The following is a 15,534-nucleotide window of genomic DNA, read 5'->3' as shown; positions in this document are numbered from 1 at the left end:
AGATGAATCGTCATCAGAACAAGTCGCACGGACCATCGGTTCCACAGCGGGCCACACGGTCAAATCACCAGTGTGCGAGGCCTTATGGGAATTTGGTGATAAATGAAGAACACAGCTCAGCCCCGCAGGCATAGAACACAACCAAATCGCCAGTGTGTAAGGAGTCTTTCTCCACATTTGGATATTAGTACTTTTGCTCTCAAAATGAACACCAATTTTTCAAGCTATTCTCTTCACTTGCATACCACCAACAAACTTTTTTTTTCAAAACAAAGGAAAATAAAGGATGGAATGTAACAATATTAGAAAAGGAAAGTTGCTACTCACCGCACAGCGGAGATGCTGAGCCGCGATAGGCACCTTCCCCCCACCACCACCCCTCCCCCCACTCAAACATGAAATCTACATCTCAATGCTAGCATTGTGTGTTCCCTTCCATTGTGGTACTACTTTGTAATTGGAGGTAAACTTAAGATTGGGGCCAATATCTGAGGTTTACTTTTTGCTATAATCTCACGTCAAAAGTTCAGATATAGCCCGCATTAGTGCAAAAATGTAGTACCTCAATACACACAACTTTACCGTCTTCTTCAAGTTTCTTTTGCATCCTTCATAAAGAAGTACAATATTTTTCTCTTGGTTCATTAGGTACACTGTCCCAGCCCCCTGAGTACACATCTATCAATACATGCAAACCACATACACAGAAACTAATTTACAATTTCTCTGTACCCCTTTCACACTGGTATAATGGTTGTGCAACACATTGTTTCCCTCTTATCCAATGTGATGTATATTTTTAAGAAATAACGAAGATCGGCATTTGGTTTGATATTGAAAACAAGTAATCCCTAAGTTCTAAATATTGTAATGCCGCTGGAATTACTTGTTGGAGTTTGGATAGTGAAATGTGGTTTAATTTATATCGCTGAGATCTACAATACTAGCTGCAGAAATTAGTATAGTTCCCTTTGAAAATTAAAGGTAGATATCAACATTTCTGCAAATAATATAATTGCAATAAGTTATAATACCTTGTATGGTTCTGGAAATATTTGAAATGAACAGCGGAATCATCATTAACATGCCTTTCTCCCAAACTATAATATAAATGGGTTTTGGAAATATGTGAAGTGAACAAATGAATGCATATTTCCCAAATTGTTATATAAATTGTGACAAATATACACAGAGTTCTGGTCACGATTATGAAATAAAATATTCCTGTAACAATGGCAAAAGCAGGTAGAAAAATTAATTTTAGTGTGTGCGCACGCATGTGCGCGCATACACTAAAATTAATTTTTCTACCTGCTTTTGCCATTGTTACAGGAATATTTTATTTCATAATCATGACCAGAACTCTGTGTATATTTGTCAGAGAGAGAGAGAGAGAGAGAGAGAGAGAGAGAGAGAGAGAGAGAGAGAGAGAGAGAGAGAGAGAGAGAGAGAGTTCATCAGTTAATAAGCTCTGGCCTCTTCCACTGTGTTAAGTGTACTTTATTATTTTTTTTTTTTTCCAAATTTAGCTAGCATAATTTCTTACCTCATGTTTTTCAGCTGACTGTATTGGAACTTCAGGCACAATCTCATCTGTTTCACTTTCTGTATCACCCTGGCGACTAATTTCTTTCAGAATGTCTTCACGCAAATGCAATGCTTGATCCGTTGCATCATAAGCGTCTTGCATCAAAATACCATTACTGTCAAAACTGTTGTGAGGTGTGTGGCTTTTGTAATAGTCGTTACTAGGTGCAGGGCCTCCACAAATTACCTAATAAAAGACTTTTTGGGATCAGACATATAGCTTAAAAGAAAGACTAAATATTCATTAACAATAATGGGATAAATGTAAAATAGCACCATGTTGTAATTTTGATTTCATGTACAAGTAAACATTTTCATTTCAAACAACTACAATGTTCTAAAAATTGTGTCTGTTCACATTTTCACACCTATCACATTATTTCCTTTCCTTTAATGTTGTTCATACCTAATATGATATTGTTCTGTGCAGGTAGCCACCATTTGGAGTTGTTCATTAGTAACACTATATTGCAAAACTTTCTTTTCCTTTGTTCAAGGGACTGTTCCCCAGACTTAAGCTTTGGAATCAGCCTATGCTGATGGCTAAAGCATAGTTCCCACAGTCGGACATCGCTGGTGAGGCATACCAGCACACATCGCCTACAGTAAGCCAACCAACAGAGAATGTAAGAGGATGTCACGTGAGTCTCTGGAGGCTACAAGCAGAGTGTGGTTTCCAGACTACTGACTCTCTTTCTGCCTCAGCCTCCAATCCTGCAACTTGCATGCTTTACTTGCTCCTCCATGACTTCGTTAGAGTGTCCCATCTAAAGCCATTGGCAGTTTGACTGCCTTATCTACATGCACCCTCTGTATTCTGTAGTATGAATTACATGTTCTCTATTTAGCAAATCTTCCTGTTCTTTTTCGAAAATATCCTCCTGGATGCGCACTCCTAAGTCCTTCCCTGCCCATCCAAATAGTTCTTTACCATTCACAACAAAACTTAATACAATAATCCATCAAGGTTACTGGTAGCATACTCTTCATTCTTCTGCATAGTAATAGTAAAGCATATTAAATGTATATATATATTATTTATTGCATTAGTTTCTGCATAGTAACTATAGTTAGAATAAAAAGTGGTACTAAAATTCAGGTCAAAATAATTAAACAATGGTAAATATGGGATAGAATGTAACAATATTATGAAAAGTATAGTTGCTACTCATCATATAGTGGAGATGCTGAGTTCCAGAAAGACACAACAAAAACACTGTCGGAAAGTTAGCTTTCAGCCAACAAGGCCTTTTGTTGGAAATAGACAACACAACACAAGTGCACACGAGCACAAATGCAACTCCCACACATGACCACAGTCTCTCCCAGCAGGAACCAGACTGCAAGCATCACAGTGCATTATGGGAGAGGTAACTGGGAGGGGATAAAGGGAAGGCTGAGACCGGGAGGATGAGGGACAGCAGGGACGGTAAAGAGCTATTGGGAGCATGCAGGGATGAAGTGGACAGTAGGGCAGCTGATGCAGTCAGGAAGTTAGACAAAAGGTGGGGGGGGGGGGGGGGGGGGGGGGGGGGTGATGCGAAAAGGGAGAGAAGTTAAAAGACTGGGTGTATTGGTGAAATAGAGGGCTGCGCAGTGCTGGTATAGAAACTGGAAAGGGGTTAGATGGGTAACAGATCTGTAATAGACCTAGATGCAAGACCTGTCCCATATATATTGCCACCACCACCTACTCTAGCCTGGTTACAAAGAATACCTATCCCATCGAAGGCAGAGCTATCTGTGAAACTAGTAATGTGATCTACAAGCTAAGCTGCAACCACTGTGCTGCATTCTACGTTGGCATGACTACTAACATGTTGTCTGTCCACGTGAATGGCCACTGACAAATTGTGGCTGAGAAACAACTGGACCACCCTATTGCTGAGCACGCCGCCCAGCACGACGTTCTTCATTTCAATGATTGCTTCACAGCCTGTGCCACCTGGATGCTTTCCACCAACACCAGCTTTCCTGAATTGCACAGGTGGGAACTTTCTCTGCAATATATCCCAAGTGTCTGTAACCCTCCTGGCCTCAACCTTCATTAGTCATTATCCTTAACCATCTAGCCCCTTCCCTTTTCTCATTCCAGCACTACACAATCTTTTTGCTTCTCTCCTTTTCCACTACCCCTCCTCTCCCCCCCCCCCCCCCCCCCCTCTGTCTAACCTCCCAACTGCATCAGTTGCCCTACTCTCCACCTTGTCCCTGCATGCTCCCAGCAGCACTTTACCATGCCCCATCCCCTGCTATCCCTCCCCCTCCCCACCGATAGATAACTTTCTGACAGTCTTTTTGTTTGCTTTTCTGAAATTCAGCATCTGTGCTATATGATCAGTAGCAACTATCCTTTTCATAATATAGTTCATAATAATTAATAATAGCTATGAGTAATAATTAATAATAGTTATGAGTAATAATTATTTTATGCCACGCGGAAATTAATTTAAAATTACAATGATTTATAATATGGATATTTATCTTGAGAAAGAGGAAGACAGAAAGAGAGAGAGAGAGAGAGAGAGAGAGAGAGGGAGGGGGGTGGGGGGGAAGGAACATGTTAATTTATTCCTATTTAATATGAACCATACGTCTTGGTACACAAGAAGGGCTTAATACCTACACACAGGAAAGGTATCATAAAATTACCTCTTTGGCTACCCTCCTTGGTAATCTGTGGCCACCACAGGATTCCCAAGGTCTCAAATTCTAATACAATGTGGGGATTATCTATCTGGTGAACATGCACAGGCACAAACAAACTGGGCTTTATACAGTTTAGTTTGGAGACGATGATCCAGAACACACCACAGCGTTGCTTGAGGAATGTCAAGTTAATCACTTGCCTTTGTTATTTATTTTCTAGCACTCTGGTCAAAGCCGTTTTGGATACACTCCGTACTGCTATCCACCTGAAGTTTACATTTGAATATGCAACTGTACCCCTAGTACTTTTGAAGTCACTCAAATTTACTTATAAGAATGTTACCATTTGTTCAACAGATAGCAGAATGCATGTTGCATCTCTACAATTCAATCACATTTAGCAAACTACATTACTTAAAATGTGAGTTTCCAACGGACAGTGAATAGAGCTCTGTAGATGAATAAAATCTCTGAATATTTCTCTGTTCAGTAAGGTTTGAATGGGAGCCATATTTGCAATTAATCAAATATAAAAGTTCAATTATCTCTGTATTTGATTAAATCAGACAAATCATTGAATGTATGCAAACAAATACTAAAAATTCTTTAATGTAAATAAAAGAAAAGAACAGAAATAATAACAAAGTATAGTGCTGGTGGAAATTACCACTTTAGTTGCAAGGTTCTTTTTATTCTTCAATGATTAAACCATGGCCAGTTTTGGGCTCTTACATGCCCACCATCAGGTGTGATAATTTTGTGCTGTGACCCCAAGTACTGTGATAGGTAAGTACAGGACGTGTGTACCAACAGCGACTGCAGAGCTGCATGTCCTGCACTCGCTCATGATAAACCACGTTCTATACTAGCTGAACCAGTATTTTCAACCTCTACTATAATGCTCAGTTGCGGTGTTCCTCCAGCAAGACTGTTTGTAATAAAAAAGCATATAGTGATACAAAGGATCTGGGCAAGATGGTGGAAAACCGGTATTGAACATCAGAAATTGTGAAGAAGAAATAATGAAGGATTTTAAGGATAAATTCATATTACTTGCAAGAAATGAAGGAACAACTAACAAGCGACACTGCATTGTTAAGAGAAAAGTAAGATAAGGAGGAATTAATCTAATACATGGAAAGACTACTGTAACTGAGAAATCAGGATGGACACACACAAAATAGTTGCAATATTAATCACATTACATTAAAAATATAACAAAATACCGAAAGCAGCAATGATGACATTTAGTCCACTGGTATTAAACGTGAGAACAATGTAATGCGATATAAGAACTATAAATTTAAAGGAACATGAATTATAAAAACACAAGCACATGCGTGAACACACACACAGAATTACGAGCTTTCGCAACTGGCAGTTGCTTCGTCAGGACGAAGCAACTGCCAGTTGCGAAAGCTCGTAATTCTGTGTGTGTGTTTGTGTGTTTTGTTCATGTGCCTGTCTGCTGGCGCTTTCCCGCTTGGTAAGTCTTGGAATCTTTGTTTTTAATATATTTTTCCCATGTGGAAGTTTCTTTCTGTTTTATTTACAAGCACATGCATGGCTACACAGTACCAGTATTTCAGCCTGACTGCACATTAAGATAGTTTCCCAGCAAGAAAAACAAACTGTAAATAGAAGGCAGGCAAAAATGTAGTTTTAGACAACTCGGTAAACTAGAAGGAAGGACTACCTACTGCAAAGAATAACAGCATATAAATCAATGAAGAACAAACTATTCAGACAAAATAGAAAAAGTACTCACATTCAGGGTCATAAAATTAAAAACAAACAACAACACTGGAGAAAAGTGTGTAGGTGCTGTCAATATACAGAACTCAAGATTGTGGAAAGCATTAAATAAGATAACATGGTATGACAAAAAATTCTAAAACTAGTTACATCAGTTCCAAGTATAACAAGATAAAGTCAAAACAAGAAATACAGCACTGTGTTCTTTTACATTTGTTTGACATCAAAAATATAACCTACCTCTGCTACAGAACAGTCTTTCTTGGTGGCAACAAGTGAAACAGACCGTCTCAATTGAGGAGGAGGCTGTGTTCTGTTAATACTGTTTTTCCCAGTTAAAATTATATCTTGTCCCTCCACTTTTAGCCCATAGGATCCACAAAAATCAACAGTCTCTTCATCATCATCAAATGCAAGAATCTTGGTGAGTGCAGACACTGAAAACTAAAGATATGTATAAATAGCTTAGTGCTGGTGCATATTTTTTAATTGTTTATGATCCTGCATCACAGTTAAAGAAAATCCAATTTATGGATATAAAGCATGCCAATAAAAAATGTTATGGTATAATCTAAATAAGTAAATAAAATAAAGTTTCCTGGTTGGACGCAAACTGGTCACAACCCATGGGAGTGATTTGATAAAAACGGTTATTAACCCACATGTATCTGTAACACAAAACTTGAGCTATAGTTTGCTAAATTTACCTTCAGCTTATTTTTTCTTCTGTGATTCATTTCATAAAAGCGTTAAAATTTGTAATAGACAACTGAAAAAACTAATGAATGAAGGATAAAAGAGCTCTTACAATCTAAGTGCTATGCTGATCCACAGCAGTTTAGTGAGAACTTGTTGCCACATCTGCCATCGTAAAGTCCAGGCAACCATCTTTCTTTTTCCTTTTTTTCTACCACTGTGACTTGATGAACAAAGTCAAAGTAACTGCACTTGATGGGACATTTGATACACAGAAATGAGGACACATCCAAAACTACACAGTAAAGGTGACTGCAAAATAAAAGGCTGCTTTAACAGCAATGACAACCATGGGTGCAGTTTGTTATCATTCAGTCAGTTACGTTTGTGCTTGTATCGGCTAACTTCTTCTGTCTTAATTTAGAAAGAAAGCTGAAACTTCCAGAAAAAATAAAAAGGAAAAAACTGATTATTTCTGTTGTTTTTGGTCTTCAGCCTGATGCACCTCTCCATTCCAGTCTATCTTCTGTGAGCCTCTTCATTTCTGCATAACTACAGCAAGTACATCCATTTGCATCTTCTTACTATTCAAACCTTGGTCTCCCTGTACAATTTTTACCAACCTTACATCCTTCCACACCAAACTGATGATTCCTAGATGCCTCAGGATGTGTTCTATCAACTGATCCCTTTTTTAAACAAGCTGTCAAATATATCTTATTCAGAAACATATTTTTTGCTGTTGCCAGTGTGCATTTTATATCCTCTCTACTTCAGACAATGTGAGCAATTTCCCTGCCCAACAGCAAAACTCGGCAACTCCTTTTAGTGTCTTTTTCCCTAACCTAATTCTATCAGCATCACCTGATTTAATTTGACTAGATTCAGTTAGCCTTGTTTTACTTTTATTTATGTTCATCTTATAATTTCTTTTCAAGTCACTAACCATCCTGTTCAACTGCTACTCCAAACATTTTGTCGTCTTTGGCAGAATTGCAATGTCACTGGCAAACCACAAAGTTCTTATTTTTCCCCTAAACTTCAATTCCCTTTCCAAATTTTTCGTGGGTTTTCTTCACTGCCAGTTCAATATGCAGACTGAATAACACTGAGGATACATAACAAACCTGTCTCACTCCCTATTAAACTATGGCTTCCTTTCATGTCTTTTGACTTTGCAGTCTGATTTCTGTACAAGACATGGATGACTTTTAGCTCCCCTTATTTTATTTCTCCTACCTCCAAATTTCAGAGGGTGTATTCCAACCAACACTCTCAAAAGCTACAAAGGCTACAAACATAGGTTCGTCTTTCCTCAGTCTATCTTCCAAGAAAATTGAAGGATCACTATGGCCTTGTGTGTTCTTATACTTCTCCCAACCTAAAACTAATCTTCCCTGAGGTTGGCTATACAAGTTTTTCCATTCTTCAGTAAATAATTTGTGTCAGTATTTTACATCATGACTTATTATACTGATGGCTTGGTAATATTAAGACTTGTCAGCATCTACCTTCTATGGAATTGGAATTCTTCTTTAAGCCTGAGGGCAGGTGAACTGCCTTATATATCTTGCACATCAGGTAGAGTAATTTTGTCATAGTTGGCTCTCCCAATGATCTCCATAACTGAGAGTTGTCACCTGCTCTACGTGACATGTTGCGATTTAAATCTGTCAGAGCTCTGTCACATTCTTGGAGTATCATACCTCCCATTTGGTTTCTCTCATTAATCTCATTTTTTTATAAGTCTGCATTTTCTTTCACCTACCTTATTTACACTGACAGGTGACATCACCCCCACTACCTGATATGGCCCTTGGTATCGGGTCACAAACTTCTTTGTTTTACCCTTATGTGTTTAGGGATTCATTAACAAAACCCACTGCCTGACTCTATATCGCGGTAACTTGCTAACACAATGTCCTGTCTGTTCCTGTCGTTCAAGAGCTTTCACATTGCTGTTTTCACCTTCTGCACACAACCTCTAATATTTTTACAAATTTCTTTACCGAGTCCCCATTTTTCCCAAGTTTAGGCTTAATTACCACAAAAGATGCAGACATCTTTCTACCATGTACCACCTGATATGGTGAGAGCCCAATACTGCTATATACTTCAGTGTCATATGTTAACATTACATAAAAAAGGTATACATATCAATCACTATAATGGCTAATCACACAATAACTCAACCTTTTGCAATCATACAATAAACGCATTCCATTCTTCCAGTGGACTGAGGATGGAAAGATCTAGTCCTAGGCTTCAGAATGCACAGAAAATGGCATAACTGTTTCATCAGCTCAGAAATAAAATTAGTGCCCTAATCTGGATTACCATGTTGGGTTCACCAAAGTTTGTTTACTGAGACCAGGGCCACTGTACTCATATGTTGTTCTGGGCTTGCCACCACTGCGAAAAGGTCTAAAAATGATCTACTGTGGTCAGTATGTAACAGTTACTCACTGGTGGCCAGTTGAATGAAGCAAGAACATCCATTTCCACCATTTCAAGTGGTTTGGATGCTACGGTCAGCGTGTTGTGGGTACAGCGTACAATTTTTGATATATTTTTCTGTCCTGTTTCCTTGTTTTCCGCCGAAAATTGTCTGCAACTTGTGGTTCAGTTGTTCTCCAATCATCATGAACTGCTAAAACATGATTGTATGCTTGCTTTAACATGTCTTCCTTGAAACCTGCAGACACCACCATGCATGGTCCACATTTTGGCATTCGACACAACAGGTCCCGCAGTGTTGTAAGCTGGAGGTATGTGCTAAATAATTGGCAGTGAGAGTCAGCAATCTGGGCTTCTTGCTACTTCACAATGCTCTTACCCAGCACTCCCAATACTCCAACCTTCCTACTCAAGTCATTGTGTTTCTGCCTGGTCTATGTACCACTTCCTAATTCAACAAATTTTGGAGTCCATCACATCAACCTACTCAAGAGATCCTTTAGCCCTAGCAACCATTTCAATGCACCATTGTCTGTCTCAACCGATTTATGCCAAAAAAGGATTTACTAGATTAGCTCCAACATGATCTATGTAAGGGATAGATACATTAATCAAAGCTTTTGCCTCTAGCAACTCGACTAATTAATGGTTCGTAGAGTGCCTATTTGCCTTTGCGACATTGCATTGTCTTTCTACAGTTCAGCTACTTGGCCGTTCAAACTTTCACTCTCTTCCTGCATTGTTGACACTTATGTTTTACACATCTGAAGAACCTCAATCAAGCGTCATTTGTCTTCATGACAATGCTCTTTCATGACATGTTGGAAGCACTCAGCTAGGAAGTTCTACCTCATACAGCTTACTCATCAGACTTGGCTCCTTGTGATTACCACTTGTTTGCATCAATGGTTATGCACTTGCTGAGCACCACTTTGTTTCATAGGACGATGTGAAAAAAAAACAGCTCAGTGAATGGTTGCAGCAAAAGGGTAAAATTGTTATTGGCATGGTATTCACAAATTGCCCAAAGGAAGGGAAAAAATATAACAAACCATGGAGCACATTTTGAATAAAGCACTATTTATCATTCTTGTGAATTCAACTTTTTTTTTAGATAAAAAATATGGGGTGTCCAATAAGTCTTTAAAAGTCTTTCCCTGATTACATAAATTGATAACTCAGACTAGAAGTAAGATACAAATATGAAACTTGCAGTAGCCACCAGAAAGATCGCGGGAAGCGCACATTGGCATGGCGAGTCACGGACAGTAGTTGCCGCAAGTAAAGTCCCATCCACCAGAGGGTACACGTGAATTCGGCCCCACCGTCTGCTGGCGGAACAACAACAACTCTGCCAGCACGGACCATGCCCAGTCAGTTTTACATCGGTCATGCCTAGCAGACAGTTCTCGGTCTACCCTACATGAAGTGCGACGGACAACGTGAATCGTGTTAATACACAATTGGTGACGAGTAGGGTCATGCTTTCGCAGCTTATCCATGGCATGGAAGATTTAGTGCAGGTTTTGGTTGAGCAGCAGACGGAGCTCATGGAAACCATGAAACAAGAGCTTCCGGTGTTGCTCTCCATGCAGTCTGCTCCAGCGCCGTTCCCTCCTCCCTTTCCCCCGTATGACAAGACAGCGGAGGATTGGGACGCATATGAACATTGCCTTCGGCAGCATTTCCAGGCATTTCATGTTGCCAATGCGGAGGTATGTCGTGATCTTTTCTTGTCTTGGATATCTCCCTCACTGTATCAAGTTTTGCGGCAGCTAGCGTCATTGCAGGAACCCTCGTCCTTGTCTTATGACGCATTGTGTTCATTGCTGTCTTCATATTATCGCCACCGCATGCATGTTGTGGTGGCTAGGGTCGAGTTCTATCAATGCAAGAAACAGCCCCGCGAGTCTTACCGGGCATGGGCCACTACCCTGCACAGTCTTAGTCGAAAGTGTCACTTTGTCACGGAGCAGTCGTGAGGGTCTTATGCCCACGTTATGGTGCGAGACGTCACTGTTCGTTCGGGCCCTGATAGGAAGGTCCGACAACGGGCCCTGCTGCAGTTGGAAGACCCTTCCCTTGAGGAAGTCCTGTCCATTGCTCAATCATATGAAGTCTCTCAAGCTGCAGGTCAACAGTTGGAAGCATGGTGTGAAGTCGCGGCAGTTAAGGGAGGCGCGGCTACGTCCACTGCGTCCAGGGTGGATGATGTGCAAGCACTACAATCCGGCTGTTACGGCCGCTCCCGCACAGCGCGTAAACAGTAGAGATGGGGGATCATCCGCACCTGACCTGATTCATAGAGTTGAATCTTTCAAAGGAGTGAACAATCAATGATTCAGGAAAAAAGAACGGCAGCTCCAAACGTTTCCCACAGCAGAGAGAGAGAGAGAGAGAGAGAGAGAGAGAGAGAGAGAGAGAGAGAGAGAGAGAGAGAGAGTCGGAGCAGATCAGCAAGGCCTCTGCTGGTCAGAGCACACTGCACGTCACACAACACAGCCAGCGCCGACCTCTGCCCTGCTTCTGCCTTGGCTGCCTGCATTGTGCAGTACCCCATTGGATTTTGTGTTTCACATATGCCGTGCCGTCTCCGTGGTTCCTCTGCCGCATGCAGTGTCTAGCGCACTTTAACTTAGCATCACACACCGTCGGCAGTCGTTTCAGTCGCACATCCTGCCCTCTGGGCGGTTGATGCGACCAACAGGACACAGAGCCTCCTAGCGGAGAACATAAGAACTACTTGCAACAACCTGCTCGCAAGTGAACCGACGATTTGTCTCTGAGCGGGTGACTGGCGGCCGTTCACCGCTCCCCACACCCTCGGAACTCGTCCGCTCAACGCTCACCCCACCGTTCTCGACTCTAGCCAGAACGATGAGCAAAGCAACTCAGGTGTCACTCTGGCCTCTGCGGTCTTAGCTCACGCAGTAATATAGCTCGCGGCTCGACCTGCTTGACTCAGCGCCTCTGCATTGGAGTTCGTCTCTACTGGATATTGTTCTTCGTAGTAATACCGGTATGTGTATTACATAATAATGTTATGAATACATCATTTGTTTTTATTTTATTTTTATTTGTTTAAACTGATCAGATTAGGTTCCTGACGACTCCTCTTAGTATAGAATTTTTTATTATGGACACTCGAATTTACGCTTTAATTACGAGCGAACTGATAAAAGTATCGCAAAATGTGATACACCAATATTTTTCTTGTTTTATTCTGCATAAGGCTATATGCAGCACTTTGGTCTTACAGTCAAATTTATATATATATATTTTTTCCTTATTGCAGTACGGATTATGCAATTTTAGGCGTTTTTGGAAGGAAGGTTCAAAAAAGAAGGATTTGCTGATGAGTCAACATTCTGTGACTGCTACACGAGTGTCAGAGCAAAAATGAAATCACTGCTAGCTCAACAAGAAGAAACACAACAACGATCTGAACCAGTTACCAACGTAACAGACGAGAGCTCTTCAATTTGGGAGGACTTCGATGGAACAATAAATCAGCTCCAAGGAAGTCATGACCCGGGATGTGCAGCAAGTGTCAAACTAGGAAAATATTTGTCTAAGGCATGTTAGTGTAGAAACAGCGATCCATTAAACTAGTGGGGCACTAGAAGGTTGCTGTCCCGAACACTGTATGAACTAGTCCTGCAAGTGTTAACATCCCGGCTACATCACTTCCCTGTGAGTGTATCTTCTCAAAAGCAGGACAAATATGCAACGACAGATTGAACAGACTCACTTCGAGTAAAACTGAACAAATTTTATTTATAAACCAGAACATTGATTAGTTCTTCCTATAACATATACTCATTGTGTGTGTCGACTGTGCATACTAAAATATATTACAGTTTTTGTATGTTACTTTTTACACAATTAAAGTTTGTTTACATAATATTAACAAAGAGATAGTGGGGCTGGCCAGTACTTACCTCAGCTCAGTACAGCTGATAGATACACAAAAAAACAACTGAAAATTTACGTTCCTAGATTTCGGAATAAATGTTCCTTCATCCGGGAGGAGAGAGGGGAAAGAAAGGGAAGAAGGGAAAGTGGATTTAGTTACTCACAACCCAGGTTATGAAGCAACAGGGAAAGGAAAACAGGGAGGGTAGCAAGGATGGAGGCATGGTTGTCAGAGGGAAGCCAAAGATATTATACTGTAGGTACTGTGTCAGCTTCAAACCAAAGAGGATGCATACAGAAGTAAAGAGGTATATAGTATAAAGATGTAGGATGAAAAGATGCATGAATGGCTAAAGAGGAAAGGGAAAGAGGAGAAGACTGAAGAGTAAATGGGAGTGAGGTGGTTTAACGTAGGTTCAGTCCAGGGGGATGGTGAGAAGAAAGGATGTGTTGGAGTGCAAGTTCCCACCTCCGCAGTTCAGAGGGACTGGTGTTGGGTGGGAGAAGCCAAATGGCACATACGGTGTAGCAGGTTCCTAGGTCCCTAGAATTATGCTGGATGGCATGCTCCGCTACTGGGTATTGGACATCTCCTAGGCGGACAGTTCGTCTGTGTCCATTCATGCGCTCAGCCAGTTTAGTTGTTGTCATACCAATGTAAAAGGTTGTGCAGTGCAGGAATGTCAGCTGATAAATGACATGTGTAGTTTCACACGTGGCCCTGCCTTGAATTGTGTATGTTTTACCAGTAGCGGGGCTGGAGTAGGTGGTTGTGGGAGGATGCATGGGGCAGGTTTTGCAGCGGGGTCGGTTACAGGGGTAGGAACCGCTGGGTAGAGAAGGTAGTCTGGGAATATTGTAGGGTTTAACAAGGATGTTACGGAGGTTAGGAGGGCGACAAAAGGCAACTCTGGGTGGTGTGGGGAGAATTTTGTCAAGGGATGATCTCATTTCAGGGGTTGACTTGAGAAAGTCATATCCCTGGTGGAGTAATTTATTGATGTATTCGAGGCCGGGATAATATTGGGTGACAAGGTGGATGCTTCTGTGTGGTCTGAGGGTAGGAACATTGTTGTTGGACGGGGAGGAATGTATTGCTCGGGTGATCTGTTTGTGGCCAAGATCTGCAGGATAGTTGTGGGAGAGGAAAGCACTGGTCAGGTTATTGGTGTAATTGTTAAGGGATTCGTCACTGGGTCTTCAGGAACGCCCAACAGCTGCTTCCCCTGGCCTGGTATAGGTTTATAGATGACATCTTTGTGGTCTGGACTCATGGTGAAGAAACACTCCTTAATTTCCTCCATAACCTCAACTCCTTTTCGAATCTGAACTTCACCTGGTCCTTCTCCAAAACCCAAGCCACCTTCCTGGATGTTGACCTTCATCTTGTTGAAGCTCACATCCACACCTCTGTCCATATCAAACCCACAAACAAACAACAGTATCTTCACTTTGATAGCTGCCATCCATTCCACATCAAACGCTCCCTTCCCTACAGCCTAGGTATTCGTGGCAAATGTATCTGCTCCAGTGACGAATCCCTCAACAATTACACCAATAACCTGACCAGTGCTTTCCTCTCCCCCAACTATCCTGCATACCTTGTCCACAAACAGATCACCCGAGCAATACATTCCTCCAAGTCCAACAACAATGTTCTACCCAGCGGTTCCTACCCCTGTAACCGACCCTGATGCAAAACCTGCCCCATGCATCTCTCCACAACCACCTACTCCAGCCCCGCTACTGGTAAAACATACACAATTCAAGGCAGGGCCACGTGTGAAACTATACATGTCATTTATCAGCTGACATGTGTGCACTGCACAGCCTTTTACATTGGTATGACAACAACTAAACTGGCTGAGCGCATGAACGGACACAGACGAACTGTCCGCCTAAACCACCTCACTCCCATTTACTCTTCAGTCTTCTCCTCTTTCCCTTTCCTCTTTAGCCATTATTGCATCTTTTCATCCTACATCTTTATACTATATACCTCTTTACTTCTGTATGCATCCTCTTTGGTTTGAAGCTGGCACAGTACCTACAGTATAATATCTTTGGCTTCCCTCTGACAACCATGCCTCCATCCTTGCTACCCTCCCTGTTTTCCTTTCCCTGTTGCTTTATAACCTGGGTTGTGAGTAACTAAATCCACTTTCCCTTCTTCCCTTTCTTTCCCCTCTCTCCTCCCGGATGAAGGAACATTTATTCCGAAACCTAGGAACGTAAATTTTCAGTTGTTTTTTTGTGTATCTATCAGCTGTACTGAGCTGAGGTAAGTACTGGCCAGCCCCGCTATCTCTTTGTTAGTATTTGTTTCAAATCTTTATATGAGATTTTCCATTAATTATTTACATAATATTAATCAGTCTTATTTTCAAAATTTCCCTACCTGATAAAAATAGTTAGAATTTTATTGTAATATTTTTATTTTTTCCACCCGATGAAATGTATAACTTTTCTATCTCA

General features: G+C 41.1%; 1 protein-coding gene across 1 annotated transcript in view; it reads right to left on the bottom strand.

Moving 5' to 3' along the window:
- LOC126266846 (germinal-center associated nuclear protein) overlaps nucleotides 1-15,534 on the bottom strand; it is a 296,356-nt gene that overhangs the window by 196,461 nt on the left and 84,361 nt on the right. The window contains exons 9-10 of the mRNA XM_049971439.1: nucleotides 6,232-6,435; nucleotides 1,547-1,774 (exon numbers count right to left, since the gene is read on the bottom strand). Of these exons, the coding sequence (XP_049827396.1) occupies nucleotides 1,547-1,774; nucleotides 6,232-6,435 (432 nt within the window). The remainder of the gene's footprint in view (nucleotides 1-1,546; nucleotides 1,775-6,231; nucleotides 6,436-15,534) is intronic.

Source organism: Schistocerca gregaria, chromosome 1 (genome assembly GCF_023897955.1).
Source record: "Schistocerca gregaria isolate iqSchGreg1 chromosome 1, iqSchGreg1.2, whole genome shotgun sequence".
Taxonomy (NCBI): domain Eukaryota; kingdom Metazoa; phylum Arthropoda; class Insecta; order Orthoptera; family Acrididae; genus Schistocerca; species Schistocerca gregaria.
Note: the sequence above shows the minus strand (reverse complement) of the source record. Positions and strands in the feature narration are given on the sequence as shown.